We start from the raw sequence: 18,691 nt of genomic DNA on the forward strand, positions 1-18,691 counted from the left end.
GTACCATCTCAAAAAATCCAGACTATATAATCACCGTGTTGAATAAGGCAGTATTCTTAATTCCTATAAATGGTTTTCAGCACCCAAGTGTCTGCTCTGAAGTCATTCTTCTTTCAGTACTTTCCTTCTCCCCATTTTCTTTACTATATGTTAACTACCTGGACACAAACAGTTGCCACAGCTCTGAAATTCTATGAGTTGCTAAGTACACAGCTACTCTATGTGGGTCCCCCCCCTACATAAAGACTTCAAAGTTATTGTGGAACACTTCTAAAGTTGTTGAAATATTAACATTTAGGCATTTCCAATCTCACTTCTGTGTTGCCATTTAAATGAAGTTCTAAGTTGCGCTTTTAAAAAGTAACACATCTCAGGTTTCCAGATGAGAAGTATAAAGGTCCTTGTTATATGACTAATAGAATAGCCATTAAAAGTGAAATTACTAGTGCCCTGGCCAGTTTTGCTCAATGGTTCGAGTATCGGCCCACAGACCAAAGAGTCACGGGTTCAATTCTGGTCAAGGGCACATACCTCAGTTGCGATTTGTCCTGGCCCTGTTTGGGTTTTGCAGGAGGCAGTCAGTAGACCTTGATGTTTCTGTCTGTCTCTCTCCCTTCCTTCCACTATATCTGAAGATAAACCCTCTCCCTCCCTCCTACTGTATCTGAAGATAACTGGGGGAAAATATCCTTGGGTGAGAATTTTTTTAAAAAGTGAAATTACTAGTGACTTCTCTCTTAAGAACCATTGGAATTTTGAACCGAAAAGACTTAGAGATTATCTAGTGTGGGTTCTTCCTTTGCTGGAAGTAAAATTAAGCTCACAGAGGAGGATTGACTTGCCCAAGGTAGCATAATTAGTTTATAGATAAATAAATGTACAGCTTGGCCCTGGCCAGGTAGCTCAGTTGTTTAGGGTGTTATCTTAAAATGCCAAGGTTGTGGATTTGATCCGTGTTCAGGTACACACAAGAATCAACCAATGAATGCATAAATAAGTAGAACAACAAATTGATGTATTTTTTTCTTACTCTCTCTCCTCCTCTCTCTAAAAATCAATAGATAAAATTTTTTAAAAAAAATAAAGGTACATACTCAAATAATTTAAATTATATAGTGAAAAGGCAACAACTTTTTTTTAATACTTTGAAATTTGAATTAATGTTTGGTAAACAATATTTTGTTACGTGAACTTTGGGAAAATTTGTAAATGCTAGTTTTATAGTCACTATTAATTTATTTTAAAATAATATTGATCGTAGTTTAAAAGAAAGAGTTATAATAGGAAAAAGGTGCACTATCAGTTGACTATGTTGACCTATAAAAGTTTCTTTTATGTTACTGCAATGTGGTTTTTGCTCTGTGGATGAGAAACAGGAAACTTACAGGAAATGCAGTCAGTCTGTAGATACACAATTGTTTTCCTTTCTTTGTTCATTGTAGAAATTATAAACCATATAATTTTTATCTTTTCATTCAGTTGATTGGAAAATAATTGAACAGATTATCTTTTAGTTCCTTTTGAAAAAAAACAAAACAAAAATGTTTTTATTGATTTTAGAGAGACATGAAGGGAGAAGGGGAGAGAGAGAAGAAAACATTGATTAGTTGCCTCCTGCATGCACCCCAACTGGGGATCCAAACCCAAAACCTGGGTATGTAACCTGACTGGGAATCGAACCAGAGAGCTTCTGGTGCACAGGACAATGCTCAGCCAACTGAGCCACATCAGCCAGGGCTAGTTCCTTTATTTATTTATTTATTTTAGGTTCCTTATTTTAGATTTGTTCTTATTCTTATATTGCATTAGTGATGTGTCTTTCATAAACTTTTTATGTTTGTTTTCTCTTCAATGAACGTCAGTTAAAGAGAAATTGACTGCGGATCCAGACAGTGAAATAGCTACAACCAGCCTAAGGGTTTCTCTACTATGTCCAGTAAGTGTTAAATAATATTTGCTTTATGGAAGATTTAACATACTCTTTCATTAAGTATTTTCAGTATTTGAGAAATTTTGTTTACTTTTGAAATGTGCCTAACTTTGTTGCAGTTTATAAAGGTGGAAAGACATTTAGTTATGGGATTTGAAATTAAACAAATTTATAGGTCTGTGAAAATTTTCTACTCTTAGTAAAACATTTAAATACCGCTTGTGATTAATAACTGTCTCTTAAAATCAATTTTATTTTTTTTATTATTTTTTTTTTTTTTATCCTCACCTGAGGATATTTTCCATTTTTTTGTACAGATAGAGTGGGAGGGAGAGAGAGAGAAAGGGAGAGAGAGAGAAACATCGACGTGAAGGGACACATCGAGTGGCTGCCACCCGCACAACCAACCAGGGCCGGGGACAAACTGCAACCGAGGTACGTGCCCTTAGCGGGAACCGAACCCGGGTCTTTCCGGACCGCAGGCCGACGCTCTAACCGCTGAGCCAAACCGGCCAGGGCTTAAAATCAATTTTAAATCAAATAAGGAATGTTTATCTTTGTGTATTTATAAAATTTCATTTTTAAAAATAGAATTGTATCCTTCTGAAGAAAAATCTAGCCATAATTACCAATTTACCAACACTGACTACATTATAAGAATCCACCAGTTAAAAACTATTTTATTTAGCTTAAATAATTGAATTGGTTGTGCATATAAAAATACCCTGGATATATTTTTAAATCAGAAAATGAGATCAAAATCAATCATTTGTATAAAGTAGATACAAGGCTCAAGACATACCAAAAAATTAATTTTTGTAGAAAAAGTTTCCCAAATAATGAGTGTTAAGGTATATTTTGTAACTTGTTGGATGTGATAAATACGTTTTTTTATACAAAAATATGTAAACAGCCCTGGCCGGTTTGGCTCAGCGGTTGGAGCGTCGGCCTGTGGTCCAGAAAGACCTGGGTTCAGTTCCTGCTAAGGGCACATATCTTGGTTGCAGTTTGTCCCTGGCCCTGGTTGGGTTGTGCGGGTGGCAACCACTTGATGTGTCCCTTTCACATCGATGTCTCTCTCTCTCTCTCTCTCTCTTCTCCCTCCCTCCTACACTATCTGAACAAAAAATGGAAAAATGTTATCGGGTAAGGATAAAAATATATATATATATGAACAACTAAGTAAATTACTTCGAGATTTTGATTTATCTTTTGTAGTATAATTAATTAAATTAATCATAAATTGGGGAGAAAGTGTGAAGAATGAAGAGGACACAGCTATTTCCTGGTTTGCCTGGATTGTACCTAGATACATGCCCTTGACCAGAATTGAACCCGAGACCCTTTGGTCCGTGGGCTGATGCTCTAACCACTGAGTCAAACTGATCAGGGCTAAATAACACACTCTTAAACAGCCAATGGGTTAAAAGAAGAAATCACGAGGAAATGTAGAAAAATCTGGAGACAAATGAAAACAAAATCCAGTATACCAAAACTTACAGGATACAGCAAAAGCAGTAGAAGGAGGAGGGAAATTTATAGTACCTAAATGCTTACATTAAAAAAGAAGAGAGATCTCAAATCGACACCCTAACTTACCTCAAGAATTAGAAAAAGAAAAATAAGCTAAACCCAAAGTCAGCAGAAGGAAGGGAATAACAACGATTAGAACATAGATAAAGAGAATAGAAAAAAATTAATGAGACCAAGAGTTGTTTTAGACAAGACTGGCAAAATTGACAAACCCTTAGCTAGACTAAGAATAAAGAGGAAATACTCAAGTAGTTAATTAGAAATGAAATGTGACTTACAACTGATATCACAGAAATAATGATTGTAAGAGACTACTATGAACAATTATATGCTAACAAATTGGATAACTTAGAAGAAATGGATACATTTTCTACAAAAATATAACCTACCATGACTGAATCATGAAGAAATAAGAAATCTGAACAAACCTCTTAACTAGTGAGGAGACGTAAGCAGCAATCAAAACCTCCCAACAAAGAAAAGCCCCAAGACTCCATGGCTTCACTGTAGAATAATACCAAATATTTGAAGAAGAATTAATACCATTTTTTTTTTTTTACTCTTTCAAAGAATTGAAGAGGAAGAAATACTCCTAAACTCATTTTATGTGGCTAGTGTTACCTTGATCCCAAAATCAGACAAAGACAAACAAGGGAAAGGAAAGTGCATATCAGTATCCCTGATTGAATACTGATGCAAAACTCTTAACAAAATACTAGCAAACTGAATTCACCAGCACACTGAAAGTATTATATACCATGACCAAGTGAGATTTATAGTTGGAATGTAAGTAAGGGTGGTTCAGCAAACAAAAATCAATCCGTGTAATATACCACATTAACAAAAATCAAAAGGACAAAATACTCATAATCATCTCAATTGATGTAGAAAAAACATTTGACAAAATTCAACATCCTTTCCTGATCAACATACTCAACAAACTAGACTTAGAAGGAAGCTTCCTGAACATAATAATAGTTATATATGCAAAGCCCACAGTGAACATCATAATCAATGTGGAAAAACTGAAATCTCTTCCTCTAGACTAGTAGATTAAGATGAGGATACTCACTCTCACCACTACTGTTCAGCATAGTACTGGAAGTTCTAGCCAGAGGAATTTGACAAGAAAAGGAATTAAGATATACAAATTGGAAAGGAAGAAATAAAATGGTATGTTCACAGATGACATGATCTTTTATGTAGAAAACCCTAAAGATTCCACAAAACTGCCCAGCCAGTGTGGCTCATTGGTCGAGTGTCGGCCCATGCACCAGCAGGTCACTGGTTCAATTCCTGGTCAGGTATCATGCCCAGGTTGTGGGCCAAAACCCCCAGTGCGGGCCATGGAGGAGGCAGCCAATCGATGTTCTCTCTCATCGATGTTTCTATCTCTCTTTCTCTCCCTTTCTCTCTCTCTAAAAATCAATAAAGAAAAAAAAAATTTCCACAAAACTATTGGAACTAATAAACAAATTTATAAAAGTTATAGGATATAAATCATGTTAGAAATTTGTTATATTTCTATACACTAACAATGCTCTAAAAAGGAAATTAAGAAAATCCCATTTACTATAGCATCAAAAAGGATAAAATATTTAGGAATAAACTTTACCAAAGAGATGAGAGACTTATACACTGAAAACTAAAAAACATTATTTAAAAAAATATAAATAAATGGAAAGACATCCCATATCCATGGATTTGAAAGACTTAATATTGCTTAAATATCCAAATGTTTATCAAAATCCCAATGGGCCCTGACCAGTTTGGCTCAGCGGTTAGAGCATCGGCCTGCGGTCCAGAGAGACCCGGGTTTGGTTCCCGCTAAGGGCACTTACCTCGGTTGCAGTTTGTCTCCGGCCCTGGTTGGGTTGTGCGGGAGGCAGCCACTCAATGTGTCCCTTTCATGTCGATGTTTCTCTCTCTCTCTCTCTCTCTCTCCTTCTTTCTCTCCCCATCGCTCTCCCTCCCACTCTATCTGAACAAAAAAGTGGTGGAGTGTCCTCGGGTGAGGATTAAAAAAAAACACACCCCAATGGCATTTTTTAAAAAATAGAAAAAAATCCTAGAATTTCTATGGAATCTCAAAGGACCCCAAATAGCCAAAATAATTTTTTAATGAGAACAAATGTTGAGGCTTCACATGCCTTGATTTCAAAACATAGCACAAAGCAACAGCAATTAAGATGGTTTGATACTGACATAAAGATAGATAATATAGACCAGTGGAACAAATGCTTGCATGTATGTCCAAATGATTTTGAACAAGGGTATCAGGACTATACAGTGGGGAAAAGACAGTCTATTCAGTAAGTGGTGTTAGGAAAACTGTATTCACATGCAATATAATGAAGTTGAACCCTTACTTTGCATTATATGCAAAAATTAACTCAATGGATTAAAGGCCTACAACGTAAGACACTAACCTGTTAAGCTAGAAGAAAACATAGGGGTAAAACTTCAATTGAATTTAGTAATGATATCTTAGTTATGATACCAAATCACAGGCAACAAAAGCAAAAATAGACAAATAGGACTACACCAAACTTAAGAGTTTTCTGCATGTCAAAGGAAATAATCAACAGAGTGAAAAGAAAACCTATGAAAGGGGAGAAAATAATTGCAAATCATGTATTCAATAAGGAGTGAAGATCCAGAATATATAAGGAACTTCTACAACTCAACAACAGCAAAAAACAAACAAACAAAAAACTATACTTGATTTTAAAGTAGGCAAAGGACTTGAAATAGACATTTCTCCAAAAACTATAGAAAAATGGTTAATTACGTGAAAAGATGTTCAACATCACTAATCATTAAGGAAATGCAACTACATGAGAAGATAGCACACAACACATCCATCAGTCCATCAGGATGGCCACTATCAAAAGAACAAAAGATAACCAAGTGTTGGCAAGGATGTGGCGATGCTGAAACTCTTGTGTGTTGTTGGTAGGAATGTAAATGCTGCAGCCATTATGGAAACAATATGGTGGTTTTCAAAAAATTAAAAATAGAATTACCATATGATCTAGCAATTCCTCTTCTGGGTATATATCCAGAAGAATTCAAAGCAGGATCTCAAAGAGATAATTTGCACACTCATTTGTTTATCACAGTACCCAAGATGTGCAACCCAAATGTTCATTGAAAGATTAATGGATAAAGAAAATTCGATATGTACATACAATGGAATATAATGCAGCATTAAAAAAGGAAGGAAATTTGCTACAACATGGATGAACCTCAAGAATATTATGATAAGCAAAGTCACAAAAGCATAAATAATGTATGATTCCACTCATTTGAAATATATAAAGTTGTTATAAATCATAGAAACAGAAAGGTGGTGCTTACCAAGGACGGGGGTGAGTTGGAATTAGTGTTTAGTGGGCATAGATCTGTTGCATAACATTGTGACTATACTTAACGTTACTGAGCCTGTACACTTACAATGGCTAAGGTGGTAAATCTAATATTATGGGTTTGTTTTGTTTTTTTACCATGATAAAAAATACTGGCCCTGGCTGGTTTGACTCAGTGGTAGAGCATCAGCCCATGGACCAGTGAGTCGCGGGTTTGATTCTGGCCAAGGGCAGGTACCTCAGTTGCCGTTTGTCCCTGGCCCTGGTTGGGGTTGTGCAGGAGGCAACCAGTCGATGTGTCCCTCTCACATTAATGTATCTCTCGCTCTCCCTTTCTCTTTTCTCTCTCCCTCCCACTCTATCTGAAGATAAATAGAAAAATATCCTCTGGTGAGGATTTAAAAAAAAAAATACTGGCTTGGGCTTCATGAGGTGAATTCCTAAGTAACAAGATAAATTTTATAACAGACTGTGGTAAAAATAATCTGGGGTATTTATTAACATTCAGAAAAATGGTTCACAGACCAGGTAAGTGGAGGATGGAAAGAAGACAGTTTTTAAAAAGGCCCGGCTGGTGTGGCTCAGTGGTTGAGCATCAACCCATGCACCAAAAGGTTGCCAGTTTAATTCCTGGTCTGGGTACATCCCCCCAGGTTGTGGGCCCGATCCCCAGTGGGGGACATGCAGGAGGCAGCCGATTGATCGATGTGTCTCTCTCATTGATGTTTCTGTCTCTCTCTCCCTCCCCTTTCCTCTCTCTCTAAAAATCGATAAAGAAAAAATTTTAAAAAAAGATAAGTACTTGCCCTATCCTCTTTCCCCCAAACTCTGATTTATCCACCCTCTCCTTCATGTGCTATCTAGCCATCCCATTCCATTATAAAAGTGTTTACAGTTGTGCTAATATATATGATGTTGTCATTTAACACATAGAGGAAGCATTTTTATTCATATAGCACTACAGTATAAATCTTGACTAGAACTAGGCAAGAATTTTGGCTAGTTGAATAGAACTAGTTTTGAATTTTATAAATCAGGTGATGTTTGCTATATTATTAGAAAATTTTAATCACATTTTGCTCCTTGAACCTCTTAATGTAGTGGGCTAGCCTATTTCTGTTTGTTTGTTTATCCTCACTCGAGGATATTTATTTTTAGATATAATGAAAAGGAGGGAGTGGGAGAGAGATAAAGAAACATTTATGTGAGAGAGACACATGGATTGGTTGCCTACTGAATGACCCTGACCAGGGCCCAGGGGATTGAACCTGCAACCCAGATAGTGCCCTTGCCCAGGAATTGAACCTGTGGCCCTTCAGTCTGAGGCCTGATGATCTAACTGCTGAGCAAAACTGGCTAGGGCTGGTGGGTCAGCTTTAATTTTTCTTCCCATATTTCCCTTGCTCCTCCCTTTTTAATTTCAACAATTTTCAGTTTTAGCAGTTCATTTTAAATACATATATATTTTTGGCCCTGGCCGGTTTGGCTCAGTGGTTAGAGTGTCAGCCCGTGGACTAGAGAGTCTTGGGTTTGATTCCAGGCAAGGACACGTACCACAGTTATGGTTCGTCCCTGGCCCTGGTTGGGGTCCTGCAGGAGGCAACCAGTTGATGTGTCTCTCTCACATCAGTGTTTCTCTCTCTTTCTCCCTTCCTTCCACTCTATCTAAAAATCAATTGAAATATATCCTTGGGTGAGGATTAACAAAAATAAATAAATATCTTTTATTTTTTATTTTTTATTTTTTTTGGAGAGAGAGATAGAAACATTGATGTGAGAGAGATGCCTCCTGCATGTGCCCTGACCAAGAATCAAACTGGGAACTCTTAGTCCATGGGATGACGCTCAATTCTACTAAACCACACTGGCTGGGCTTTAGCAGTTCATTTTAAATTGACATCTGCTTTCAAAATTCAGATTATAGGAAAAACAATATGTAAAGCATAATCATAATAATTTTATAGATTTCTATTAGGCTAAAGGGACTAAGGCAATATATTCTAGGTATGTTTTTATTCTAAAAAGTAAAACTTTCCCTGGTTGGTTAGCGCATCAGTCTGCAGACCAAAGAATCTTGGGTTCGATTCTGGTCAAGGGCACATATCTCAGTTGTGGTTTGTCCCCGGCCCTGGTCGGGTTCGTGCGGGAGGCAACCAATCTACCACTTTCTCCCACTCTGTCTGAAAATAAATTTGAAAAATATCCTCGGGTGAGGATTAAAAAAATAAATAAAAAGTAAAACTGAATAATGACAGCTCATCTGTATATCAAATTTATAGAATAATAAAAGAGATTTGTTCCTTTTGAAATAGTAACTGTATCTGAGTGCATTTGAATTGCCTTTGTTGTGATATACACAGCTCAAAGTAAATGAGTTTCTGTTGTTTGTGTGCCATTTAGCTAAAGGCAATGAAAATAATTGAAAATGTTTTTGTTTTTGGGGAATTTTGTAGTTCTGATTTTTTTTCCCTTTATCTATTTTAGAGAGGAAGTGAGAGGGAGAGATAGAAACATCGATGAGGGAGAACATCAATTGACTGCCTCCTGCATGCCCCCCACTGGGGATTTGGCCCACAACTTGGGCATGTGCCCTGACCGGGAATTGAACTGGCCACCTCTTGGTGCATGGGTCGATGCTCAACCACTGAGTCATGCTAGCCATATTAGTTCTGATTTATTAAAAATAGAGCTAGAAGAATGTTTGAGAGCCTGCTTTGTGAGATACTCCTCAGACCTGTAAAGTCAAATACAAATGACTTGGCATTGATGGAAGAAAAAGTAATAAACTCCTTGGAAATTTATTTATGATGATGAAGAAAAAGTGAAATTATTCTTAATATCACACAATTACTTTTTTAAAGGAAAATACAGCCCTGGCTGGTTTGGCTCAGCGGCTGGAGCATCAGCCTGCGGTCCGGAGAGACCCGGGTTCAGTTCCCTCTAAGGGCACGTACCTCGGTTGCGGTTTGTCCCCGGCCCTGGTTGGGTTGTGCGGGTGGCAGCTACTCGATGTGTCCCTTTCACGTTGAGGTTTCTCTCTCTTCCTCCCTCCCACTCTATCTGAACAAAAAAAGGAAAGATGTCCTCTGGTGAGAATAAAAAAATAAAAAATAAATAAAGGAAAACACATATTTTATTGGCTTTTTAGGGTCCTTTTGATAAACTATAAATTGGTTTAAACATACTTAGCTTGGGTATTTTCTCTGGCACCATCATCACTTACTAATGTAGCACTATTATGTTATAGTAAGATTAGTGGCATTAAAAAACCAATTTGGGAGTTGTTTTCAAAGTGTTTATTTGCAAATGATGCAGTTATCCACCACATCCTATAAAGCAGTGGTTCTCAACCTGTGGGTCACGCTCCCTTTGGGGGTAGAATGACCCTTTCACAGGGGTCGCCTAAGACATAACAATAGCAAAATTACAGTTGTGAAATAGCAACAAAATAATATTATGGTTGAGGGTCACCACAACATGAGAAACTGTATTAAAGGGTAGCAGCATTAGGAAGGTTGAGAACCACTGCTATAAAGGGAAAAGGGGCCCTGGCCGGTTTGGCTCAGCGGTTAGAGCGTCCGCCTGCGGTCTGGAGAGACCCGGGTTTAGTTCCCGCTAAGGGCATGTACCTCGGTTGCAGTTTGTCCCCGGCCCTGGTTGGTCGTGCGGGTGGCAGCCACTCGATGTGTCCCTTTCACATCGATGTTTCCCTCTCTCTCCCTCCCACTCTGTACAAAAAAAAAGGGGGAAAAGGGGAATTTTTTTTTTTTATCTTCATCCGAGGACATTTTTGCATTTATCTTCAGATAGAGCGGGGGGGGGGGAGAGAAACATCAATGTGAGAGAGACACAACAACTGGTCACCACCCACACAACCCCAAGTGGGGCTGGGGACAAACTGCAACCAAGGTATGTGCCCTTAGCGAGAACCGAACCTGGGACTCTCTGGTCCGCGGGCCAATGCTCTAACCTCTGAGCCAAACTGGCCAAGGCAAGGAAAAGGGAAATTTTTAATTATAAGACAAAGATGTTCAAAGTTCAGTTTCTGTCCTGACACCAAGTTAAAGAAATCAGTATCCATTTGTATTTAGAATTTAGTGATTTTTTTTTTTTTTATCCTCACCCAAGGACATTTTTCTATTTTTGTTCAGATAGAGTGGGAGGGAGAGAGAGAAAAACATCGACGTGAAAGGAACACTTCGAGTGGCTGCCTCCCTCACAACCCCAACCAGGGCCGGGGACAAACTGCAACTGAGGTACGTGCCCTTAGCGCGACCCGAACCCAGGTCTCTCTGGACCGTGGGCCGACGCTCTAACCACTGAGCCAAACTGACCAGAGTTAGTGATTGATTTTTAAAATCAGGAACATGAGGGAGGAGTATCATATAATAGTATAACTTGATGATTCTTTGAATCAGGGCATTTGTGTGACTGTTAATAACCAGTGCGTTTGAAAGTGAACTTTCCTTTTCTATACTTTTTTTTTTCTTTATTGATTTGAGAGAGAGAGAGAGGGAGAGGGAGAGAGAGAACATCAATTGGCCGCCTCCTGCAGGCCCCCACTGGGGATTGGGCCCGCAACCTGGGCACGTGCCCTGACTGGGAATTGAACTAGCAACCTCTTGGTGCACGGGTCGACGCTCAACCATTAAGCCACACCAACTGGGCTCCTATACCTATTTGTAAATGTTCTTCCTGTGCCGTTCATGTATCAGTGTTCCTTGAGAGTTGCTCTCTTACCAAAAAGATGAGCTGACCACTGGGGATTATAGGGATGAAGGTATGTGAGGTGAAAACCATATCTTCTTATCCATTGTCTTCCTAAACTATCAGAAGTAACCTGCTAGTTACCAGTACATGAACTTGTTTAGTATTATATTTGTCAAGGATTCTTAGTTTCTAATTTCTCTACTTAGTATTAAGGCAGTAACAAAAATGCCTAAGTAGGAATTTCCATTTCACAGGTAAGTTAAGGTCTGACTTAGGGTGTACAATTTTAATTTAGCACCAACAACCAGATTATCATTTGGAAATGTTTCTGGACTAATGAACCGCTTTTGGCTAATGAATAGATATTTTTTCTTTTATAAGTGCTAGTTTATTCTTTTTGCCTTTTTATCAAGTATTTATGTATATCAAATCATTAAAATTGAACATAAGTATAGAAAGGGAGTAATGAAGTTGTATTACTGTGTGAGCACAGACTAGAAGAAGGAGCTGGGGTTTGGGTGAGTCTCTTACTAGCTTGCAAAGTGATTTGAAGCAAATATGTTCCTGTACTTAAAAAATTTTTTTTCTCCTTTATTGATTTTAGAGACTAAAGAAGGGAGAGGGGGAGAGAGAGAGAGAAATATCGATGAGAGAGAACATCGATTGGCTGCCTCCTGCATGCCCCAGACTGGGGATCAGGCCCACAACCTGTGCATGTGCCCTGACCGAGAATTGAACCGGTGACCTCTTGGTGCATGGGTCGATGCTCAACCACTGAGCCACACTGGCCAGACTGTTCCTGTACTTTAATAATGGGTGACATCCAAGAGGTTGCCGGTTTGATTCCCTGTCAGGACACATGCCCAGGTTGTGGGCCAGATCCCAGTGGGGGGCATGCAGGAGGCAGCCAGTTGATATTCTCTCTCATTGATGTTTGTATTTCTCCTTCTCCCTTCCTCTCTCTCTCTCTAATATCAATAAAGAAAAAATAATAATAATGAGTGACATATATTGAGTACTTACTATGTTTCAGGCACTATGCAATAAGCAATTTAAACCCCATAATCTTACGATGTGGATGCTATTTTTATTCCCATTTCATAAAACTGAGCCTCAGGGAGACTAAATAACATTCAGGATTCACAAGTAAGAAGTGGGGCCAGGATTCAAACCTAGGTAGTCTAACTCTAGACTCCTACTCAGGGCTGCCTTGTGAAGTGCTGCATATAGCCTGCGCACACTCTGTGAATGGTGCCTCCTAAACTCCTTGCTCTGTACAGCTGAAGCCTAATCAGTACACCTCACCATCTTCCTGCTATATAGCAGGCACGTTTCCAAGTGCCAAGGATAAAGAGATAAGTCCAATGTGCTTCTAGTAGGAGGGGACCCACACATAAATAGTATAATCATATGCAGGGTAGATTTGGGAGCACTGAGAAGGGAGCTTTCAGTTTTCTCTCTGTCCCTCCTGTTCATACTTTTGATACTGTAAACTGGCATTACCTCCTTCTCATAAGTTTATAGCACATTCTGTGTCCTTTTTTAATTATTCATCACTCATCCTGTTGAAGTAAGGAGGAAACAGTGTTACTTTCGAGATAGAGAAAAAGGCCCAGAAGGGTTAAGGGCCTTTCCTAGAGGCACAGTAAATCATTGGTACCAGAACAATAATATAGGACCCCAAATGACAGTAAATTTCCTTGGTAGACTACAAAATTGCACATTTCCCTGAAATTCTTAAAAGCCAAGAATCTTTTTCTCTTTTTTTCCTTATTTAACTCAAATCTTTTTCAAGCCTTATATTTTCTAAGCTTGCAAACGTGTGGAAAATCTTTCCTGGTATTCAGCAAATAATGTAGTTATTGAAAACAGATAACTTCTGCCTGGCTGGTGTGGCTCAGTGGTTGAGCATCAACCCATGCACCAAGAGGTTGCTGGTTTGATTCCTGGTCAGGGCACATGCCTGGGTTGTGGGTCCGATCCCCAGAGGGGGGCATGCAGGAGGCAGCCAATTGATGTTCTCTCTCATCAATGTTTCTTTTTCTCTCCCCCCTCCCTCCCTTTCTAAAATCAATAAAGAAAAAAAAATTATTTATTTTTTGTTTTAAAGAAAACATACATCCTCTAGCCTGGCAGGTGTGGCTCAGTGGACTGAACATTGTCCCATGGACTGAGATGTCCCGGTTCGATTCCTGGTCAGGGCATATAACCATGTTTTGGTCTCAATCCCCAGTAGGAGACGTGCAGAAGGTAGCTGATTGATGTTTTTCCTCTCTCTCTCAAAAAATGAACAGCATATTTTATTTAAAAAGAAAATAGACAAAGAACCCAATACAAAATGGGCAGAGGACCTAAATAGACACCTCTCCAAAAAGGATATACAAATGGCTAAGAGACTTACGAAAAAATGCTCAACGTCACTAATTATTAGAGAGATGCAAATTAAAACAACTATGAGGTATCACCTCACACCTGCCAGACTGGCCACCATCAACAAATCCTCAAACAACAAGTGCTGGCAAGGGTGTGGAGAAAAGGGGACTCTAGTACACTGCTGGTGGGAATGCAGACTGGTGCAGACACTATGGAAAACAATATGGTGTTTTCCTCAAAAAATTAAAAATTTATCTGCCATTTGACTCAGTGATCCAACTTCTAAGAATACATCCTAAGAAGCCTGAAACACCAATCAGAAAGAATATATGTACCCCCATATTATAACAGCACTATTTACAATAGCTAAGATCTGGAAACACCCCAGGTGTCCATCAATAGATGAGTGGATAAAAAAGCTGTAGTACATAAACACAATGGAACACTATGCAGCTGTAAGAAAGAGAGCTCTCTTATCCTTTGAGATGACATGGAGGAACCTGGAGAGTATCATGCTAAGCAAAATAAGCCAATCAGAGAAAGACAAATACCACGTGATCTCACTTATTTGTGGAATATAGTGAACAAAATATGCTGCTGAACAAAACAGACCCAGAGACATAGAAAAGAGTATGGTTCAGACTGACTAATCTCAGAAGAGGGAGGCAAAGGGGATGGATGAGATAAACCAAAGAACTTACATGCATTATGTGTAACCAGTGGACATAGACAATGCTGGGGGTTGGAGGGATCTGGAGGAGGGTGTCTCTAGGGGGGAAAAGGAGAAACATCTGTAACAAAAGAGAGAGAGAGAAGAGAAGAGAGAAAATAGATAACTTCTGTACTACAGGCAAACCTCGAGATCTTGCATGTTCCGTTCCAAACCACCACAGTAAAGCGAGTCATAATCTATTTGCTGGTGGAGGGTTTTATCTTCAATTTCAGGGGGGAGGAGGGAGTGTACATCTGTGAAACACAAAGCAAAGGTATACCTGGATATGGCCATTGTGGCCTCTGTGGACCCCACAGTGGTAATGCAGCTGCACTGTACAAGGTGTTCTCCATAGAAGGGGGGTGATGATATGGCAGCTCCCTGGTTAGCTTCTCTGCCTTGGGCCAAAACTAGCTGCTCAGGGACCAGATGAAGCAGACTCAACCTGCCAGTTCAAGCAACATTTGCAGCTCAAGAAGGTAAAGTCTCATAACATGCTGGAGGTGCTAGAGGTCCAGGGGTGTTTACTGAATTGCTTGTGATGGTGCCCAGTGAGGGAGGAAATACAGAGAATGCACATACTTGGCTTCCTAATCAGATCTGTCATTTGACAATTAAGTCAAACATTGTAGGGAATAATGCTTGCCATTCATTTCATTTTTACCTGTGAACTACTCATTCAGATATCAGGTTGATAGTAAATGTTATTATCTCTGTATACTGCAATATTTAATAAGGCATTCTGTTTTTCTTTCCCAATTTTGTAATAAAACTGGTTCTTAATTGTTTTGGATCAGGGATTACTCATACGAATTTGGTGGAAGCACTCTCTCTCTCTCTCTCTGGAAAAATGCACACATACTTAAAAAATTTTACATATTTCAAGGAGTTCATGCTACTTCCTCCCCCTAAAAGCCTATCTGTGAGCTGTAGAAGGGAGGGTAAATAACCCTTGCTGTAGACTTTCTATAATCACTGTGTTTAATATCTAAAGATACTAATATCTAGTTAATTCTGTAATTTTTTTAACCTATAGGTGTTTTGCAGAAAATGTGTTTAATGTCCTTTCATATTGATGAAAAGTAAACACAGTACGCTTTATTTATTTATTTATTTATTTATTATTATTTTTTAATCCTCACCTAAGGACACTTTTTGCATTTATAGGGAGAGAGGGAGGAAGAGAGAGAGAGAGAGAAAGAGAAACATCGATGTGAGAGAGACACATCGACTGGCTGCCACCACACAACCCCAGCCAGGGCCGGGGACAAACTGCAACCAAGATACGTGCCCTTAGCAGTAACCAAACCCGGGTCTCTCTGGATCACGGACTGATGCTCTAACCGCTGAGCCAAACCGGCCAGGGCAACACAGTATGCTTTAAATCAGAACTTATACACATTGTGTTTCAGGAAATACTTATCAAAACTTAAATTTTGAATAACAGTTATCTAATATTTACTTTTGTCTTCCTTTTTTAAAGCTTGGTAAAATGAGGCTGACAATTCCATGTCGGGCCCTTACGTGTTCTCATCTGCAGTGTTTTGATGCAACTCTTTATATTCAGATGAATGAGAAGAAACCAACCTGGGTTTGTCCTGTCTGTGATAAGAAGGCTCCGTATGAGCACCTTATTATTGATGGGTATGTCAATTTAAAGTTTTGTGGGGGGGTGTACCTCAAAATGACATCTATTATCTGGGTTTGTTATCTATCAGGTGATATTTTCTGAGTTACATATTTTTAGGATTTTCATTATTCTAGAAATTAGTATTTTTCACAGTAAGTAATATTGTGAACATTTTGCCTTTTTAACTTGATGTTCTTTTGTTTTGGAAATGCATGCTTTACTCTCATTTCCTCTTGACAAGTTACCATTTAAGCACCAATGGTTCCAAGCAGGTTATGCTTACACCTTTTCCTAATGTGAATGTATCTATTCCTAGACATGCAGACCATATTAGAATAAGAATGAAAGAATTGTGAAACTCTAGTTAACTTAAGCTCACCAAAAATTGGAATTTTTAGAAGTTAGTCAGTTTTTGGAGATTTTTTTTCTCATGCCTAGTCCCTGCTATAAGGGCTACTAAAACTGATCAACATACTGAATGGGTTTTATTTTATTTTTTATCTTGAGATAGAATGGGAGGGAAGGAGAGAGAGAGAGAGAGAGAGAAACATTGATGTGAGAGAGAGACATTAATTGGTTGCCTCCTGCACGACCTGACCAGGGCCGGGGACCAAACCACAACAGAGGTGTGTGCCCTTGACCAGAATCAAATCCAAGACTCTTTGGTTTGAGGGCCAACACTAACCACTGAGCCAAACTGGCCAGGGCTTACTTTGTTATTTTATTTCCTCTTTATTACTTGTCTTTGTCTTTCTTTTACACCTACAGCATCATGACAATCAACTTTTTTAACACTTGTGTTTTTTTGTTTGTTTTTATCCTCACCCAAGGACATTTTTCCATTTTGTTCAGATAGAGTGGGAAGGAGAGAGAGGAAGAGAGAAGAAAGAGAGAGAAACATCGACGTGAAAGGGGCTGCCTCCCACATAACCCCAACTGGGGCCGGGGACAAACTGCAACCGAGGTATGTGCCCTTAGCGGGAACCGAACCCGGGTCTCTCTGGACCACGAGCTGACACTCTATCTGTTGAGCCAAACTGGCCAGGGCAACACTTGTGTTTTTAAAATATGTTTCTTACTGATTTTTTTTTTTGAGGGAGAGAGGGATAAAAACATCAATGTGAGAAAGAAACATTAATTGGCTGCCTCCTGCACATCCCCTACTGGGAATTGAGCCCGAAACCCGGGCATGTGCCCTGATCTGAAATTGAACCAGGACCTCTCAGTCCATGGGATAATGCTCAATCCACTGAGCCACACTGGCTGGGCAACACTCATATGTTTTATCTGCCCTACCAAACATCTTGAAATGTTCCTCTAAATTTTCCCCTATTCTCTAGCCTCTTTTTTCCCCCGTTTTTTGCCACTGAACAAAAAGAAATTGTGAAAAAAGGATTGTCTTGATATTTCCTGTACTCTCTAGTGAAATAGTTAAGACAACTTACGTATAGTATTTGAGAACACATAGGAGCCTGAAGGTGTAACATGAAGAATGGAATACATTTAGCAATACAAGGGTATTCTAGAGCTTAAAAGATGTTAAACCAATCATAGGGGGAAAAGTAAACATGTAACTTGATGTTTTATGTTAAATTTTTATAGATAACAATGATCACCAATAAATCTGAGTTGAATATTTTACCAACTCTGTATATTATATTGCTTTAGATCTCCCCATCAATTGAGATTTTTCTTTGTTTTAAAAGTCATATATATATACATATATATATACACACACACACACACTTAAAGAAGAATTGGGAAACATAGGAAAATTAAAAAGCTTTTGTGGTGTGTTATTTTCACAGTTATGATTGCACAGTATTAATATTTTCTATCCTATTTCATTTAACATTTTAACCTAAGAATTTGACCATTAATTTTACACATTTTTTGCAAATCTCATTTTTTAATATCTGCATGATATTTATCAGTAGGCTTAACATTCAGTACATGTTTTGTATGTATTGTTTCAGTTTATCAAATAAGATATGCTCATTATAGGCAATTTGGACTATGTGGAAAAGGTAAAGAAAAAAAATATAGTGTCATCACTCAAAGATAGGTGCTATTTCTATACCCCATACACACAGAATTTTATTTTAAAATGTAAGGTTTTTAATTCTTGGCCTCTTCCCACTTTGTGTGAATATTTTCCCATATCAAAAAATGTTTGCCCTGGCCGGTTTGGCTCAGTGGTTGGAGCATCAGCCTGCGGTACAGAGAGACCCGGGTTCGGTTCCCGCTAAGGGCACGTACCTCGGTTGCAGTTTGTCCCCGGCCCTGGTTGGTCGTGCGGGTGGCAGCCACTTGATGTGTCCCTTCACATCGATGTTTCTCTCTCTCTCTCCCTTTCTCTCCCTCCCGCTCTATCTGAACAAAAAAATGGAAAAATGTCCTCGGTTGAGGATTAAAAAAAAAAAAAAAATGTTTGA

At 38.7% G+C, this 18,691-nt stretch overlaps 1 protein-coding gene across 13 annotated transcripts in view; it reads left to right on the plus strand.

Moving 5' to 3' along the window:
• The window catches only part of PIAS1 (protein inhibitor of activated STAT 1), a 149,082-nt gene that overhangs the window by 120,087 nt on the left and 10,304 nt on the right, over window positions 1-18,691 (plus strand). For all 13 annotated transcript variants that reach the window (XM_036245440.1, XM_036245422.1, XM_036245448.1 and 10 more), the window contains exons 8-9: window positions 1,863-1,936; window positions 16,110-16,270. In XM_036245440.1, coding sequence (XP_036101333.1) covers window positions 1,863-1,936; window positions 16,110-16,270 — 235 coding nt within the window. The remainder of the gene's footprint in view (window positions 1-1,862; window positions 1,937-16,109; window positions 16,271-18,691) is intronic.

The sequence above is a fragment of the Molossus molossus genome, unplaced genomic scaffold, assembly GCF_014108415.1.
Source record: "Molossus molossus isolate mMolMol1 unplaced genomic scaffold, mMolMol1.p scaffold_m16_p_1, whole genome shotgun sequence".
Classification (NCBI taxonomy): Eukaryota; Metazoa; Chordata; class Mammalia; order Chiroptera; family Molossidae; genus Molossus; species Molossus molossus.